This window comes from Rhinatrema bivittatum, chromosome 9, assembly GCF_901001135.1.
Source record: "Rhinatrema bivittatum chromosome 9, aRhiBiv1.1, whole genome shotgun sequence".
In the NCBI taxonomy this organism is placed as follows: Eukaryota; Metazoa; Chordata; class Amphibia; order Gymnophiona; family Rhinatrematidae; genus Rhinatrema; species Rhinatrema bivittatum.
Window position 1 is genome coordinate 164,812,983 of NC_042623.1, and position 18,099 is coordinate 164,831,081.

Below are 18,099 nucleotides of genomic sequence, written 5' to 3' on the forward strand. Positions count from 1 at the left end.
TTAATTAAGTAAGTATTTAAATAAATACATTTTCTGTACAAAGGTGTTTTTTCCCAAGTCGAAAAACTCTCCTCACTTAACCACTAGTGTTAAATATATAAATGTTATTCAGTTTATGTGAGTATTGGAATCCTGTAGGATCTGGAATTTTTGATGGGTTTTTACTGAGTTTCAAAAATAAGGTGGCTGTTTCTCTTTATGCCTGCCACAAAATCGCTGGAATTTAAAATCTTTAAAATTACCTAATTCCCCAGTTTTTAACTTAAAATGTGCCCTCAGGCATTTGCTCAGTTAGCCACCCACTGACATCATTGATGATGTCATCTGTATGGGTCCTTAGGCACTGGGGCAGTTACCTTACTATAGAGCAAATGCTCAATAGATTTTCAGAGTAATCAAATACCTCGCAACTCTCTGCAGCTGCTCTAGAAATACTTGGAGCAGTCACTGTCACAGTAACATTGCACAGATGCTCTCTATTTCCCAAGCCCCAAAGTAATTTAGAACATTTAATTAAGTTACAAATAATTAATACATTTATTAATTCTTACTCTACCCTTCATACACTAACACCACTTATATAACACTGACCTTTACTGCTCCCAGTACAGGGCTGTCCGCAAACAGTCCCCCCTCCACCAAGCCACCTCCAGGTCTGCTGCAGCAGGATTTACACTTCAAGCTCCTAACAGAGCGCAATGGAGTAAAGAAAAGGAGAACTTTATTTCTGTTTTGTGTTTATATCATTGTTATTGAATTCATTAACATTTTTAATACAATTTCCATTTGGTTCACATAACATTAACCTGTCTGGGAGGATACTACTACCATAGGAGTCGATTTTAAGACCCGCGCGCGCATGTTATAAAATCCGATGGCCGCACGCACATACTTGCTGGATTTTAAAATCCGGTGCATGTGTGGACAGCCCGTGACTCACACACACGGGGGGGGGGGGGGGATTTTACAATGTGATGATGCAAGTAGGGCTTCCCCAGTTCCCTATACCCCTATCTAACCTTCCTACCTTTCCCCCTCTCTTTCCCAACCCCTACCTCCTACTTAACTCTTAGATTTTTTTTTTTTTACCTTGCTGCTCCTTTGGAGTAGCAGTAGATTCTGCGCTCTGGCTGGCTGCCGGCACACGTTTCCCTGGGACAGTGGCTAATAGCACTGTCCTGGCCTGCCCCCCACCCTGCCCCTCCCAGACCCCGCCCCCCAGCTCGCCCCTTTGGAGAGGCATGGCACTTCAGCGTGTAACTGGGTTTATGTGCGTGGCCAAGCCTTTCCGAAAATGAGTGCAGCTCGCGAAAGGGCAAGCCACGTGCATAACCCCCTGTTTTTACATGATTGGGCCTTTTAAAATTGGGCTGATAGTGTACAACATATTTTATCTAATGATACAGTAAAAAAAAAAGTAACAACAAGGGAGTTACCTTGGAGGAGAGACACGCTGAGAGGGTTGCAGCGTGTTTTGGAGCCGCACGGCAGAGAGGGACGCCGGACGGAGGAGCGCCGACCAGACCCCGCCTATCTGACGTCATCAAGGCCCGCTGCCTCTATTTAAACCTGAGGATAGTGGCGCGCAGCCGCCGGCGCGCCGAAGCCGCGCGCCAAAGGGAGAAATTTTCGTTCTCCCATTAACTGAGTCTTGATTGTTTTGCTTATCGGAGGAGAAAATTGTGGATGGGAAAGAAGCGGAAGGCTAAGATGGCGATCTCCACTCCAACTCGAGGAGATATTATTGGACCAATGGACCAGCACCTCATAAGGAGGGTAAGTCAGTCCATTAGAGAAGTCATCCCAGATATCTCCTTCTCCTCAGGGGCATCCGTTAGTCCTGCCACAGACCAGTCCCCCAATATATCTCCTGGTAAGGAGGGAATCAGTAATATTTCTGATCCCCTGAATACAGATTTAACATCTCCGGAATCCAGAGAGCAGATATCAGGAAGGCAGGAGGGGACTGCTGTTATTACTGTGAGGGGAAGTATGCCGGAAGGTAATTTGCCTGAAATAAATGATGAAGTAACCCCTCCTGATAACATCTCCCTGGTAGATGTTTGGAGAGTAGTTACCAAAATGGAAAGAATGCTTTCTCTTTCCATGGCTCAATCCACTAACCTAGCAGTGGAAACTAGGAAAACCTTGGAGGACCATAATGAAAGAATTGTACATTTGGAAACTTTAAGTGATTCAAGTAACTCTCAAATGGCTACATTACAAGTTGCAAGTAATGCATTTATGAAAGACTCCTTAATAATTTATAAAAAATTGGAGAGTTTTGAAAATATATTGAAAAAGAAAAACTTAAGGTTTTTGAATTTTCCTTGTATTAGGTTGTTATCTGCTCAAGAACTTTTTAACAAATATGTAAAAGAAATTTTGGGAATAACAAAGGAGTTGGTGGTGTCAAAAATGTATTATTTACCTGTAAAAAAAAGAGACGTATTGAACCCTGAAGGAGGGATCGATACTTTAGTACCTATTAGCCCTAACTTGACAGCTTTTCTTGAATCATCTAATGATGATATACAAACAAGAGCCACTTTGTTAGTAATGTTTAGTTTGGAGAGCGAGAAAAATCTGGTTCTCCAAAATTACTTTAGAAATAAAGAAACTATGTTTTGCGGTCAGAGAATCCAAGTATTCCCGGACGTTTCCAAAGATACCCAACTGAGGCGGAAACAGTTTTTGAATCTGAGACAGAGAGTGATATCCCTAGGGGCATCCTTTCATCTTAAATTCCCATGTAAGTGCTTAATTATCTTTCAAAAAAATAAGTTTGTGTTTCTGGAACCACCTCACTTGGAATGCTTTCTGTTAGATAAAGGTGGCTAAGCATGGTAGCTCACTCTCCTAAAAGGTGGGAATAACTGGCAGTATAATAGGCTCTCTCCTAGAATTTCATGTTAGATATGAAAATCTTTCCTTTGAATTTTCCTTTTTGTAACTCCCCGTTAAGTGGGCTGGATATTGTTTGCGCATGATATTTTGATGGTAGAGTGGTTATGGTTATGTTCTTGATGATGTGAATCAATATTTTCTTTTTTCTTTTTTGCATTGTAAAATGATGAAGAAATCTTAATAAAGTATAAATTGAAAAAAAAAAAAAAAAAGTAACAATTAGTCAATTATAGCATTTGGAATACAGAATGACTGCAAAGTTTCTAGGTTTCCTGGAATTTTCTATGTCTATTATTATTTTTCGGTTGCAACTGCTTCATAGTTGTATGTCGAACACACTACAGTATATTCCACCAAATATGAATTTCAGGAAGGAACTATCCTTTCTGTTATTAAGGATGCATTTTAAGGTCCAGCACAGTAAAATAAATATCAATTTCTTATTATAGGAAGAAATATTATTGCAAATGATTTCAAAATAATTTGAAATGAAAGTTCACATTAAATATTCATAGGGATGGTAACTTTAAATCGAGCGTGCATGCACCCATATGTACGAGCATATGGCGCAAGCTCATGTGTACTAGAATTTTATATTATCCACAGAAGTGTGCGTGGATTCTATAAAATATGGCTAGTGCTTATGTTTGCTCCTAATTTTAAGCAGTTACATGAGGAAATGTTATTTGTGTATCCTCCTTAGAACTTGTCGACTTTTACACGCACAAGTGAGATAATTTTAAAACATGCACAGAGAAAGGAAATTTACATTTTTACTGATTAGTACATCAGTTTGCCCAAGTAATCTCTAGGTCATCCAAACATCTCCAGCTCTTCAGCCTGTACTCCCCCCAGTTTATCCAGAGCCCTCAGCCACTCAGTTTTTCACTATAATAAGTTTTATTCTGAGTTACACCTGATGAAGAGCAGAAGTAAATATGTGCAGGTAACAGCCCTATACATGCTGCATTCGCAGATTATAAAATCAAGATTCATGTACATTAATATTGGTCCCTCTCCTGAACACCCCTGACCTGCCCCATATCCAACCCTATTTCACACGAGAAAAGTTATTTATGCACTGGTACTTATGTGCTGTGGGAACGAGCGGTGATTCCTACAGGTGTGGAGACAAACTAAACTGATTCTAGCCTTCTTAAAACAGTATCTCTTTATTATACCTTCAAACATGCTGTTAAGACTCTGGCTGCTATGCAGCTTCCTCCCCACCAGAGGACCCCCATGAGCATGCTGCCCTGGCTGGCCCGGCCTTCCATGCCTTCCTGCTCCATATCCAGAACTCCCTTTTTAACCCTGCCTAGCCCATGCCTCGGTGCTTGGCATCAAATTCCTTTGGGCTACCTGCTTTAGCTATCTGTTCCTTGCCTTGCTCTGTGGCCAATGGGCCTCCTGGTTTTTGCTGATCTTGCTGTCTCGTCTACAGACATTCTAGTTCTTGCTTGCCTTCTTGTTCCCTCTCTCCCTGAATCCCTTTCTAGCTGTGCTATTACTCTCTTCTTCCCTTGGACTTCTTTGCCTCACTGCCTTCGGGCATTTTGTGTTGCATGTTCAGTGTACTCCTTCTCCTGGATTATCCTGTCATTGTCTGTCTTCCTTGCTCTGATTCCCCTCTTCCAGCTCATGCTTACCTATATTTCATTCTGATTCCACCCATACCTGCACTCAGTTCCAGTGTAACAGTTCATGCTTACCTGCATTCACATCCACGCATAGCAACATGCTGTTCCAGTGTTTCCTGAAGTTCACCCTTACCACCATGCTCTCAGCCCCAGAGACTCTTCTCAGCCTGCACCCAGCCCCAGAGATGCTTCTCAGCCAGCACCCAGTTCTAGAGGGCCTTCTCAGCCAGCACCCTGGACCAGATACCCTTCTCAGCCAGCATCCAGTTCCAGAGGGCCTTCTCCGCCCTACATTCAGCTCAACAAACGCCGTGGGTTCCACCTTCCAGCCTCCGGGGCCGCGCATAGGCCCATGTGGCCTCCGCCATTTCCACGCTCTGATTCCTGCGGCCTCGCGCGCCCGCGAGTGCGGACGTCTTGTGCGCCCAGACCCCGGAAGTCTGGCTCCGCCCGCACTGATGACGTCACCCGCCATCCCAATATAACCGGCGCTCAAAGAGTTCCTCTTCGCCTTGCAACGAGGTTCACTACAGTCTTGTAGCTCTGAGTTGCGTTCCTTGCTTGCCTGCTTCCTGCCTGACTCCGGTTTGCCTGACTACGCCTTGCCTGATTCCTGCCTTGACCTCGGATTGCCTGACCACGCTTTGCCTGCCGCCTGTCTTGACCTCGGATTGCCTGACCACGCTTTGCCTGCCTTGACCTCGGACTGCCAGTCCACGCTTGCCTGCCGCCTGCCTTGACCTCGGACTATCAGATCCCGCTTCCTTGGCTACCTGCCTTGACTCCGATTCTCCGGAGCGTGCCCAGCCTGCTTCTGGTCCTGCGTCCAGCTTGGCCTACCCGAGTGCCTGCTTCGCCTTGCCTTGCCATTACTCCGGACCCCACGCCAGGTATCCTGTACCCCTTCTGAGAGATAGAGTGTTCGCTGTTCTCCTAAGTCCCAAGGCGTCGGAACCCTACGGGCTCCTCCTGGGGGGTTCCAGGCGTCCGGGTGAAGCTCTTGGTTTACACTCTAATCTCCTGAACTATCCAGTCTCGGACTGCTGGCTTTCCTCTCTAGCACCCAAGTCCCAAGGCGCCAGAACCCTACGGGCTCCTCCTGGGGGGTTGCTAGGTGTCCGGGTGAAGAGCTTGTGCTAGTACTCCCAGGGGTACCTGCCTCATTGTTACTGGACTCTCGCTTCTCTGGGGCCCAAGTCCCAAGGTACCAGAACCCTACGGGCTCCACCTGGGGGGTTCTGTGTACCCGGGTGAAGACCTTATCCAGACTCCTGCCGCTACACCTCGCCCTCTGAGTCTTGGCTCCGCCTCCCAACCTGCTCCGCCCCTCGGGGTGGGTTGGCCCAAGGGTCCACTATTCAGCCGCAGAACCCGGCCGCAACAGCAGTAGCTGTCAGAAGAAAAATGTTTCAGTATACCAAAAATGCTTGAACTGTAACACTTCTAAGCCAGGATGGTGGAAATGTCCCTGTATCCCTAGCCTACTACCCCCAGACAAAATTTGCCCCTGTTGCACAGCTACCAGGCTAGCTGTTCCACCAGAAACATCAGCCTGTTTAATGAGCCTGTGTTCTGCTCCTAGCCAGGCAAACTATGTAGTTACAACTGGTACTGCCTTGGTAAAAAGTCTCAGCACACCTTCTATAGCACGTTAGAGAAAACCTCTCAGAAAAAAATTAAAAGCTCTCACCTGGTCAGTACTCAGTAATGTTCCTATGACTTCCTTGCTCTGTCCTCAAAAACAAGGTTCTCTAAAGCAGAGAACACTAATTAAGCCAAGCAGAGCTCTGCCTTTCACAGCTGCAGGTCAGGCTGACGAGCTGCTTCCCAAGACGTTCCAGACCAGCCTGTGCTTTTATTAATCTGCAACCCCACACATCAGAACCAGGGACCCATGGTCAGAGGATTGGCAGCTTGTCTCTACCCATCAACTGCTCTGTAGCCAGGTCTATACACTCTTCTCAGTCTAACATGGTCAGTTCTGTCATGGAAAGTCCTATACCTTGAGACCAGTGAGCAGCAGGTTCCTACGTCCAGCCAATTGATCTTGCACGAGATGCCTGCAAACTGGCACCACGACCAGCAGGAGGTGCCTGCATTCAGCAAATTCTTCCAGCAGACAGTATTTACTCCCAGCCAGTCTAGCCTACAAGGGGAATTTATTTCCATCCAGCTAGTCTTGAAAGGGACATCTGCTCCAGTTGTACCGCTCCAACCCAGAAAGGGTCTGAGCCTGCCACCCCACCCCAGGAGGGGTCTGAACTTACCATGCCACCCCAGGAGAGTTTTGAGCTTGTACTGCCAACCCAGGAGGGGTCTGAGCCTGCTGCATCACCCCAGGAGGGGTCTGAGTCTTCCACATCACCCCCAGAAGGGGGTCTGAGCCTTCCGCGCCTCCCTGGAAGGGGTTTGAGCCTGCCACGCCAACCCAGGAGGGGTCAGACTTTGCATTGCTACCCCAGGAGGGGGTCTGAGCTTGTCTCTCAGCAGCCCCAGCAATTCCAGCAGGGGCTTAAACCAGTCCCACTATCCCAGAGGATGTCTAGGCAACTTTACCCTACAAGAGACACCTGATTCCAACAAGTCTATTTAACAAAAGAAATCCAACCATGCCACCCATAGCATCTGCCTTCACTCAGCACCCCCTGCAGAGATAGGATCCAGGAGGAGGAGGAGGCCTTAAAAGGGGGGGGGGGGGGTACTGTTATGACTCTATGAGCACGCTCCCCTGGCTTGCCTACCTGCCCCATATCTAGAACTCTCTATTTAGCCCTGCCTAGCCCATGCCTTGATGCTTCGGCATCAAGTTCCTGCTTTAGCCATCTGTTCCTTGCCTTGTGCACCTTTGGGCTTCCTGCCTTGCCTTGCTCTGTGACCTATGGGCCTCCTGGTTCTTTGCCGATCTTGGTCTGTGGTCTACAGGCATTCTAGTTCTTGCTTGCCTTCTTGATTCCTCTCTCCCTGAATCCCTTTGTAGCTGTGCTATTACTCTCTGCTTCCCCCTTCTTCCCTTGGACTTCTTTGCCTCACTCCCTTCGGGCATTTTGTGTTTCATGTTCAGTGTAGTCCTTGCCCTGATTTGTCCAGTCCTGTCATTGTCTGTTTTCCTTGCTCTGGTTCCACTCCTCCAGCTCACACTTACCTGCATCCAGTCTCACATTTACCTGCACGCTTACCTGATTTCACCCACACCTGCACTCAGTTCCAGCATAACAGTTCACGCTTACCTGCATTCACATCCACACATACCCACATGCTGTTCCAGTGTTTCCTGAAGTTCACCCTTACCACCACGCTCTCAGCTCCAGAGACTCTTCTCAGCCAGCACCCAGCTTCCGAGACTCTTCTTATCATCCTGCACCGGCTCTACCCAGCCTCACCAGATCACCTGCTATTGCTCCCATCCTCCTGTCCTGTGTCACTCCTGCAGGTGGTGTTCACCACACCAGGCTACAGCCCAAAACCATAACACATGCACAACAATGTCTTCTTCTCCTCACAGTGTAGCTTCATCTCAGCTCAGTGGATAGTGTTGCCTTTCTCCCAGAGACCTGGCCTGGTCTGATTATCCCCACCTGGATCCAAACTGTTATTCCCCAGTCTCTGGTTATACCATCTGAGCTCCACTTGCCCCACAGCATCTTGCCCATAGAGCATTCTGTCCCTAGTAGATTTAAGGTGGACCAGGCATCCCTCTTGGTCCTGCACAGGTAAATAGAGGAATACCAATGGCATTGCCTCACATACCCTGCCCCTCAGCTTGGTCCCATCAAGCCAAGCATCCCTACTCTTTCCTGGCTCCCATCCAGGAGACTCCAAGACCTCCCCATCCCTTTCTCTTAGGGTTACCTCAATCACATCATGACCACCACCACCCAGTGTGCCATTCGCTCAGCGCACATCCCCAGTCCTTTAAGTCCTTTGGATTCGGGTTTGAATCCCAACTCGATGGAGATATACAGACTGACTGGGGAACCACCAATGCTGGCTCCTCTATATTCTCCATTGCTGGAGTCTCCACAGTGCCTTCCTCAGGGCTCTCTCTGTACTCTTCCTCCAGGTTCTCTGTAGTGCCTCCCTCTGGGGTTTCCGAGGTTTCCAACTCTGTACATTCTGGCCACTTGCCCACATTGGTCGCTGGCTCCTCCACAGCCTCATTCACTGGGATCTCTACAACACCACCCTCTGAACTCACCATAGCATCTCTTGCTTGCATTTCCATGCCTTTTCTCTCTGAGCTTCTCATAGGAGCTGTCTCCAAACAGCCGGAAATGTTTGAGCACCCTACAGGGTCTTCATTCGGACCGCCTGTAGCACCAACTCCCAACTTCTCGCTACTGCCTCATCCTAGGCAATTCTTTGTTGCTCTCCTCAGGGCTCTCTGTGACTCCTCTCTCTGGATTCTTCACAGCCCCCTTCTCTAAGCTTCCCATAGGAACTATTTCTGGATTCCCGGTAGTGTTTGGGCAACCTACAAGGTCTTCCTCAGGACTTTCTATAGTGCCATTCTCAGACTGTTTCCACAACCTGCTTCCTGGACACCTCTGCCAGCCACTCATCCAATTCTTCCATGAGCTGTTGGTATTCCTAGTACAGCCTGTGCCACACTGTAGTGCCCCTTCTTGGTCACTCTGCGTCACCACTTCTTAACAAGGCCACAAAGCTCCACTCCACTTATTTATTGGTTTTCTATACCGGTGTTCGGTGGGTCCATCACAATGGTTTATAAAAATGAAATTTTAACAATAAAAAAATTCAATGAGCAAATAAATAGGAGGCATAACATAAATAGCAATGAAAGATAAGAATAAAATCAGTAATAGAATACCACCTGCCCCACAAGAACCCACCCATAGATCATGTTCTCCTTATTGGATTTAAGGTGGACCAGGCATTAGCCTGGTCCTGCACAGGTAAATAGGGGATTACCAGGGGCACTGCCTTACATGCGCAAATGGGCGAGCTTTATAAAATAGCTCTAGCACAAATAAGTGCTAATTGCGAGTGCATCTGCTATTTTATACTGGCGCATCACTTTAAAATTCACTTTCGAAACAATTTTCAATAGCCCATTTAACTGCGTTAAGTGCACTTAATGCGGATAAAAACCTGTCAACAATTCAATGACCATACATTGTACTAATTTTCAAAAGCCTAACGTGGGTATATCAGCTTTTGAAAATTGCTTATAGTATGTTACATTAACATTTTCCTTTGAAAATTTTCCTATATTTCCTTAATCCTTCCTCATAACCCTGTCCAAAATTGTCTTATATTGTTACAGAATTATAATGTACCGGTATATGTGAAAATGTTCCTAAATCTGGACTTGATTCACTAAAGGTTTTTCCTAGAGTTACAAAATGAGAGAAAGCCTTAATAAATCTGGCCCTCTGTGTGGTAAAATCAACATTTATTATCTTTTTGAGCACTACATTTGGATACTTTTATTAGCATCCAGACTGCCCCAAGTTTAATAAAATGCAATGTTTGGGTTAAGGCTGCAGACCTCATAATCTCCAATTTATTTATTACTTTTATTTATCTGCAACATTCAAAGTGGATCATATTTAAAAAATGTAATAACAATTCAGTATAAAATACTGACTTGCTCTCCAAAATAGCCAGTTGTACAGGTTCCATATTAGCCTCTAAATCCTCATCCCACTTTTCTTCTATTCCTCAAAGCCCCCGGTAAGTGCACTCTATAAATATTGATAGACCAAAGTCACCTTACTAGTGGCATTTTGTTCTATGACAAATGGCTGGTGCCATTATTAAAAATGGTACCAGAGGAGCAGGAGTGACTGGAGAGTGCTCCTGCTCCCAGGGAGATTATCTGTTAAACATACTTGAAAGGGAGAGTCTAGGGATGGGAGCCCTGCAGTCCAGGATAGAGAGGTGTTCTGAGCAGTGGGAGAAAGCCTGGTGGAGCTTTTAAAAATGGTAGTATGGAGGGTTTTTAATGGCAGCGGCACAAAATGAAATTTTTCGTTCATTTCTCTGTAGTTTCAGAATGAGAAGAAATACTATTTTGTTTCAAATGAATACACATCCCTACTTACTACCACAAGTTTTTCCAACAAGTCACAGAAGCTCGAATGCCCATTACTTTCGATTTTAGTGGGGAAAAGTACTATCTGTATAAAAATTTAAAATCATTTATTGAGCATTAATGCTAACACTTCCCCTTTCTGTAAAAAATACTTTTTCTATCTCTGTTATTGTGACACCGATATCCATTTCCCAAGCTTTCCTGAACTTATCTCCTTATTTACTACTCCTCATTAATAAGATAGCTTAAAGCTATGAAATCAAGTCTTTACCAAGAGGATATGAACAGCATTTTTGTTCAAATTCTGGGCCTGATTCATCAACGTAATTTCCTATAGACACAGAATGGAAGAAAAGCCTTACGGGTGGATTTTAAAAGGGCCATGCGCGAAAATATCGGCACTTACGCCCTTTCAAAAGGGCCCAGCCACGCGTGTAAGTGCTGATATGCGCACAATTGCTGGGCCCTAAAAAAAAAAAGGGGTGAGCTGGGGGGCGTGGTCTGTGCGGGGCAGGGTGGGCATGAGATGGAGGCCAGTCGGGACAGCGCGTGCCAGCAGTCGGCCGGTGCTCGCAAGCTACTTCTGCTTCAGGGGAGCAGTAAGTAATAAAACAAAGAAACTGTAAGTTTCTGGGACGGGTTAAGGGTGTGGAGAGGAGAGAAGAGGAAGGGAGTTTAGGTAGGGGGTAGGGAACGGGGGAAGGCCTGATTTCATCGTCACGTATAATTTACTAAAATCCCCCCCGCCCCCATGCGCATATGGATTATAAAATCTGGCACGCCAGTGCGCGCACCCCAAGGATTTTCTAACGTGCGCGCACTGGCGCGCAAATGTAACATTTTTGAAAATTCACCTTTTAGCATGTGTAACTTGCATTTCCTCATTTTCAAAGAGAACCAACATGGATTGTTGCACTTTGATAACTAGTGGACTGTACGCAGACTAAAATAGCCTACGTATTTTGCACACAATGCAGGTTATTAAAACCTACCCCATAAATAACTAGGGTTGTGCTGACATTTCTTATCTTCTTTCAAATGAAGACAATATTTTCTATTTCATTTCATTTTATTTTCAAAATGAAATGAAAGTAAAGCAAACAAAATTTTCTTTGTTCATTTCATTTTGTAGTTGCCACAGCTTTTAAAAATAAAAATATCAACCAGTCCAAGTCCCTCCTCCCACCCACCAAACACACAAATATAAAAGTCCCACTTTTGTCCCCTCTCTCGAACCTCTCCCTACCCATTCATACCTCATCAGATGGTCTTCCACAGGCAGGAGCAATCCCCATTCGCTACTGCCCTGCAGCTCCAGGATTTCAAAAGGTCTGTCGATGAACCCGAGGCTGATGCCATTATGTTGTAAGGCAGAGTCTGGGGGTTCCATCTCACCTGCTGTGCTGTGAGTTGTGTGGTGTATGTGTTCTCACCTGTTGCACTCAGCATGGAAGGCTTTAAAGCATTGAGTACAGTAGATCAGGTCTCCTTCTCCACCTGTGCAAACTCCACATTTCTCTCCAATAGGTTGTTTCTGTTGGATATAAGAGGAGGAGGAGGAAGAGAGAGAGGCTCAGGATTTTATCTATTGGATGATTCTACCCTCGGTGGACATGAACCTGAAATAATCATTCCCTCATACACTACCTAAACCTGACGAAGGAATCAGAATGCACTTTTGGTTAAACTCAAGCTTAAAATCTGACCTATGAGCTGAAAATGGCATATTCTTGCCCCTTTTTCTGAGATTAAGAAACTTCATAATATGGCATTATAATCCTGTCATTCAACCTCATTGGGAAGACTAAGATGATATAGCCTTACTTAAACATCCTGCTAAAAAACAAGGAAACTAGAATCGGAAGGTGAACGTTTATCAGCAGAATGCTTAATATAACTGAGACAAGGATCCTTAAGTAAATATTAAGAGAAGATGCTTATAAATCCTTGCTTGCCTTTTTTTCAGAGCTTGCACTCTACAGTGGGTAAGAATGTGCAAAAAAAATATAATTGTGTCAATTTTCAAAAGAGGTCAGAATGTCTCACTTAGCCAGCCAGATTATGGCCAGCTAAATTAATTACATTTTCAGCCATAGCATCTTAAGAACAAGACATACTGGGTCAGACCAAGGGTCTATCAAGTCCAGCATCCTGTTTCCAAAAGTGGCTAATACAGGCCATAAGAACCTGGCAAGTACCCAAAAACTAAGTCTATCCCATGCTACTGATGCTAGTAATAGCAGTGGCTGTTTTCTAAGTCAACTTAATTAATAGCAGGTAATGGACATCTCCTCCAAGAACTTATCCAATCGTTTTTTAAACCCAGCTACACTAACTGCACTAACTACATCCTCTGGCAACAAATTCCAATTCCAGAGTTTAATTGTGCACTGAGTAAAAAAGAACTTTCTCCGATTAGTTTTAAATGTGCCACATGCTAACTTCATGGAGTGCACCCTAGTCCTTCTACTATCCAAAAGAGTAAATAACTGATTCACATATACCCATTCTAGACCTCTCATAATTTTAAACACCTCTATCATAACCCCCCTCAGTCGTCTCTTCTCCAAGCTGAACAGCCCTAACCTCTTTAGCTTTTCCTCATAGGGGAGCTGTTCCATCCCCCTTATCATTTTGGCTGCCCTTCTCTGTACCTTCTCTATCGCAAGTATATCTTTTTTGAGATGCGGCGACCAAAATTGTACACAGTATTCAAGGTGCGGTCTTACCATGGAGCGATACAGAGGCATTATGACATTTTCCGTTTTATTCACCATTCCCTTTCTAATAATTCCCAACATTCTATTTGCTTTTTTGACTGCCGCAGCACACTGAACTGACAATTTCAATGTGTTATCCACTATGACGCCTACATCTCTTTCTTGGGTGGTAGCTCCTAATATGGAACCTAACATTGTGTAACTATAGCATGGGTTATTTTTCTCTATATGCATCACCTTGCACTTATCCACATCAAATTTCATCTGCCATTTGGATGCCCAATTTTCCAGTCTCACAAGGTCTTCTTGCAATTTATCACAATCCACTTGTGATTTAACTGTGAATAATTTTTTATCATCTGCAAATTTGACTACCTCACTCATCGTATTCCTTTCCAGATCATTTATAAATAAATTGAATAGCATGGTCCCAGTACAGATCCCTGAGGCAGACCACTGCCCACTCCCCTCCACTGAGAAAATTGTCCATTTAATCCTACTCTCTGTTTCCTGTCTTTTAGCCAGTTTGTAATCCACAAAAGGACATCGCCACCTATCCCATGACTTTTTACTTTTCCTAGAAGCCTCTCATGAGGAAGTTTGTCAAATGCCTTCTGAAAAATCCAAATACACTACATCTACCGGTTCACCCCAATCTACATGTTTATTAACCCCTTCAAAAAAGTAAATCAGATTTGTGAGGCAAGGCTTCCCTTGGGTAAAGTCATGCTTTGTTCCATTAAACCATGTCTTTCTATATTTTCTGTGATTTTGATCTTTAGAACACTTTTCACTATTTTTCCTGGCACTGAAGTCAGGCTAACTGGTCTGTAGTTTCCTGGATCGCCCCTGGGGCCCTTTTTAAATATTGGGGTTACATTAGCCACCCTCCAGTCTTCAGGTACAATGGTTGATTTTAATGATAGGTTACAAATTTTTACTAATAGTTCTGAAATTTCATTTTTTAGTTCCTTCAGAACCCTGGGGTATAGCATCTGGTCTAGGTGATTTACTACTCTTCAGTTTGTCAATCAAGCCTACCACATCTTCTAGGTTCACGTGATTTGGTTCAGTCCATCTGAATCATTCCCCATGAAAACCTTCTCTAGAGTTCCATAAAGAACTCCTCTCTTTTAAGCCAGTGTTACACCTCCCACTCCCACTCACCCAATGTGAGGACAGCACCCCCAACCTCTCTTCTCACCCACTCATCCAATGTGAAAACTGACAGCCCCCCCTAGATTCTTCCTCCCATCACCCAGGACCGCCTCTAAAGTTCATAATACTGAACCAGCAGCAGGACTCAGCATTACCTCCTATCAGCTCAGTATTATGCATGACTCTACAATGCTGAATGCCAGGCTACTAGGAGGTATAGCTGTGTCCTTCAGCTGTTTCAGCATTATGACTTTTGGGAGAATTGGGGGTGGGTTGAGATAGTGGAGCTGTCAGTTTTTACATCAGATGGATGAGAAGGGGGAGCTGTCAGTTATCGCATGAAGGGGACTATCTCTTTTCACATTGAACAGATGAGAGGAGCTATATCCCCAGTTCTAGGTTCTAGATTTAAGCCAGCTAGCCCTGCACCTACAATAAGTTTGGCTGATTGACAAGGTCGTTTTTCAAAACGTTATGGGCCATTATTCCTTACCACGTGCAGTAGCGTCCTAAGCACATGATAATGACTGCATCGAGATGATAAAATTCAAATGAGGGAAAGGGGAAGGGTTTGGGCAGGTTTTGGATGGGAATTTAAAAAAATTGTTTACACATTATCGCCAGCAGTAGCACCGGAAATAACTACACGTCTTGCAGGGGTGCTATGAGGGCAATAGTGTGTGCATGGTCGCAAATGCGGTGGGCGAAAACTCACTGCCGCAATGCAGCCGGGTGCACACTATTGCCCCCCCCCCCCACCCCCCCTTTTTCTGGCCACAGCCCTTCATTCTGCTATATTTATAGCAGAATGAAAAATCATGCAGTAAGTTAGGTGGTTAACACTGAAAATTAGTACTAGTCACCTGACTTTCTTCCGCTAAACCAACAATGTTGCCAAGACTGCCCAGAATTTGAGCAGCTAAATTTAGCTGTCTAATTTAATTTTAAGTTTAGTTTAATAATACATTTCCTGATTGCCTTTACACAGTCAGCCCAAGGGAGTTTAAAAATACAAAATATGACAATTTAAGAGTAAAAAATCACCACAAGACTAAGTACACCAAATAATATTAATCCAAACCTAAATTAACAAACACAAATAACAGACCAGTGCCATTATGTCAATTTAACAATGAAACATAAAATTTAAAATGTCAGTCACTATCCTAAAAGATGTTCTCAATAAAGAAAATCTGGGCCTAGCCTATAAATACCAAACTAAGGAACGATTCTGACCTTTAACCCAAACATTTTGCAAAGAGCAAGGTTTTCAACTTTCTTCAAAACACTATGGGGTAGATTTTTAAAAACTGTGCGATCGCGTACTTTTGTTTGCGCAGCAGGCGCAAACAAAAGTACGCTGGATTTTATAAGATACGCGCATAGCCGTGCGTATCCTCTAAAATCCTGGATCGGCGCACGCAAGGCTGCCGATTTTGGGCAGCCAGCGCGCGCCGAGCCGCGCAGCCTGCCTCTGTTCCCTCCGAGGCCGCTCCGAAATCGGAGCGGCCTCGGAGGGAACTCTCTTTCGCCCTTCCCTCACCTTCCCCTCCCTTCCTCTACCTAACCCACCCCCCCGGCCCTATCTAAACCCCCCCCCCTACCTTTGTCCACGGATTTACGCCTCCCGGAGGGAGAAGTAAATCCATGCGTGCCAGCGGGCCGCTGGCGCGCCGAGACGCAACCCGGGGGCGGTTCCGGAGGGCACGGCCACGCCCCCGGACCACCCCGGGCCGAAACCACGCCCCCGGGCCCGCCCCCGAAATGCCGCGTCCCGCCCCCCAAATGCCGCGTCGATCAGCCCCTCCCCGACACGCCCCTGACACACCCCCGACAAAAAACCCCGGGACTTACGCGAGTCCCGGGGCTCTGCGCGCGCCGGCAGGCCTATGGAAAATAGGCGCGCCGGTGCGCAAGGCCCTGCTCGCGTAAATCCAGGCGGATTTACGCGAGCAGGGCTTTTAAAATCCGCCCCTATTAATCCTCCTCAGTTCTAATGTCCTTTGGTGCTGAATTCCACAGACAAGCTGCTGCTGCAGAGAAAACCCTGGCTCTAGATTTTGCTCAGCTTAGTTCCCATAACAAAGGGATGCATAAAAGCAGTTCCAGGGCCAACCTCAAGTAACTACTATGCTAGGAGAACTCCATTTTACCTTTTTACTAAGGTCCTGAGGTCCCGTATTATCTACAGCTAGTTACTCAGAGCAGATGGAATTTCAAAGGGGATGACCTCATTTGGAATACTGGGATGCCTCGGGGTGCAGCAATGGTCAGAAAGGCACGCAGAATGTTAGACATGACCTGAAACGGAACAGAGAATAAAAAGGAAAATACCGTACTGCCTCTGTATCGAGCCATGGTGCAACTGTACCTTGAGTAGTGTGTGCATTTCTGGTTGCCCCATCTCAAAAACGACATAGCAGAACTAGAAAAGGTACAGAGGAGGGAGACAAAAATGATAAAGGGAATGAAACAGCTCTCCTATGATGAGAGGCTACGTCGGCCAGGGGGCGTGTCGGGGGCATGTCGGGGCGGGGCCGATCGACGCGGCGTTTGGGGGCGGGCCCGGGGGTGTGGTTTCGTGTTGGTTTGTGAAGTTTGTCTGTTTCTCTTTGTCTGCAGTGGAGTGAGGTGGTGAGTGGAGGAGGTGGTGTGTGGAGGAGAAGGAGAGGATGGAGTATGAGAGGCATCAGGAGAGAGAAGAGGAGGGGAAGGAGGGAGGAGAGGAGTCGGGAGGATGAGGGCAGGAGTGGTAGGGGAAGGAGGAGTAGGAGTTGGAGCAGGGACTGGAGCAGAGAGAGGCAGCCTGGAAGGGATAGGAGGAGGCAGGTGGGAGAAAGAGATAGACAGGTAAGCATGGAGGGAGGAGTACACCAGGCTACAATTAGACAGAGAGAGCAGAGAAGAAGGGAGTTTGCAAGGCAGGGCCAGGAGTGGGGGCGAGGAAGGGAGGGGAGAATTGAGTGGGACGAAGAGTGAGGACAAGGAGGACATCTCTCTGGAAGAGGAAGTGGCACCCCCATCTGGCAGACAGCCATCAGGATGCTTTTGTGTCCATGCTATTAAGTTCAGCATCATGGACATTGAAATAGTAATTGCAGGGGTCCTACAATACTATGCCACACTGTTTTTTGCAACCAGACTGCAAAAACATCAAAGGCAGCCAAGGCCCAGATCTGGAGAAACCTAGTCCAGGACATCACTTGGTGCAGCGGCATATCAAGAAGCGGGGAACAGGTCACCCACTGGTACAGAGATTTAAAGGCATAGCTTAAAGCCAAGGTGGTGGCCCAAAACAAACTCAGACACATGATGGGAAGAGGAGCCCCATGTCCCATTGACACTACCCAAATGGAAAAACGACTAATCGAAAGGCTTGGACCAGACTTATTCAAGGGCATGGATGAGTGGCTGGACACCACAAGAGCCGTAGCCAGTAAGTTCACCTCACATCTAAAAGGGCAGGCAGCAACGGGGTATACACATTTGGCATCAGATGTTCACAATGCAAAGACGCAAAGTGCACCTCTGATGCCAAAAGAAAAAAGGGTACTTAATCCCATTGGTATTTATGTCTTATGTTTTGTTTCCACAGCTCTCACCTACCAAGCTCCCGGTC

General features: G+C 45.8%; 1 protein-coding gene across 1 annotated transcript in view; it reads right to left on the bottom strand.

The window, feature by feature from the left end:
* The window catches only part of AIRE (autoimmune regulator), a 114,502-nt gene that overhangs the window by 20,251 nt on the left and 76,152 nt on the right, over window positions 1-18,099 (bottom strand). The window contains exons 11-12 of the mRNA XM_029617321.1: window positions 12,036-12,136; window positions 592-685 (exon numbers count right to left, since the gene is read on the bottom strand). Of these exons, the coding sequence (XP_029473181.1) occupies window positions 592-685; window positions 12,036-12,136 (195 nt within the window). The remainder of the gene's footprint in view (window positions 1-591; window positions 686-12,035; window positions 12,137-18,099) is intronic.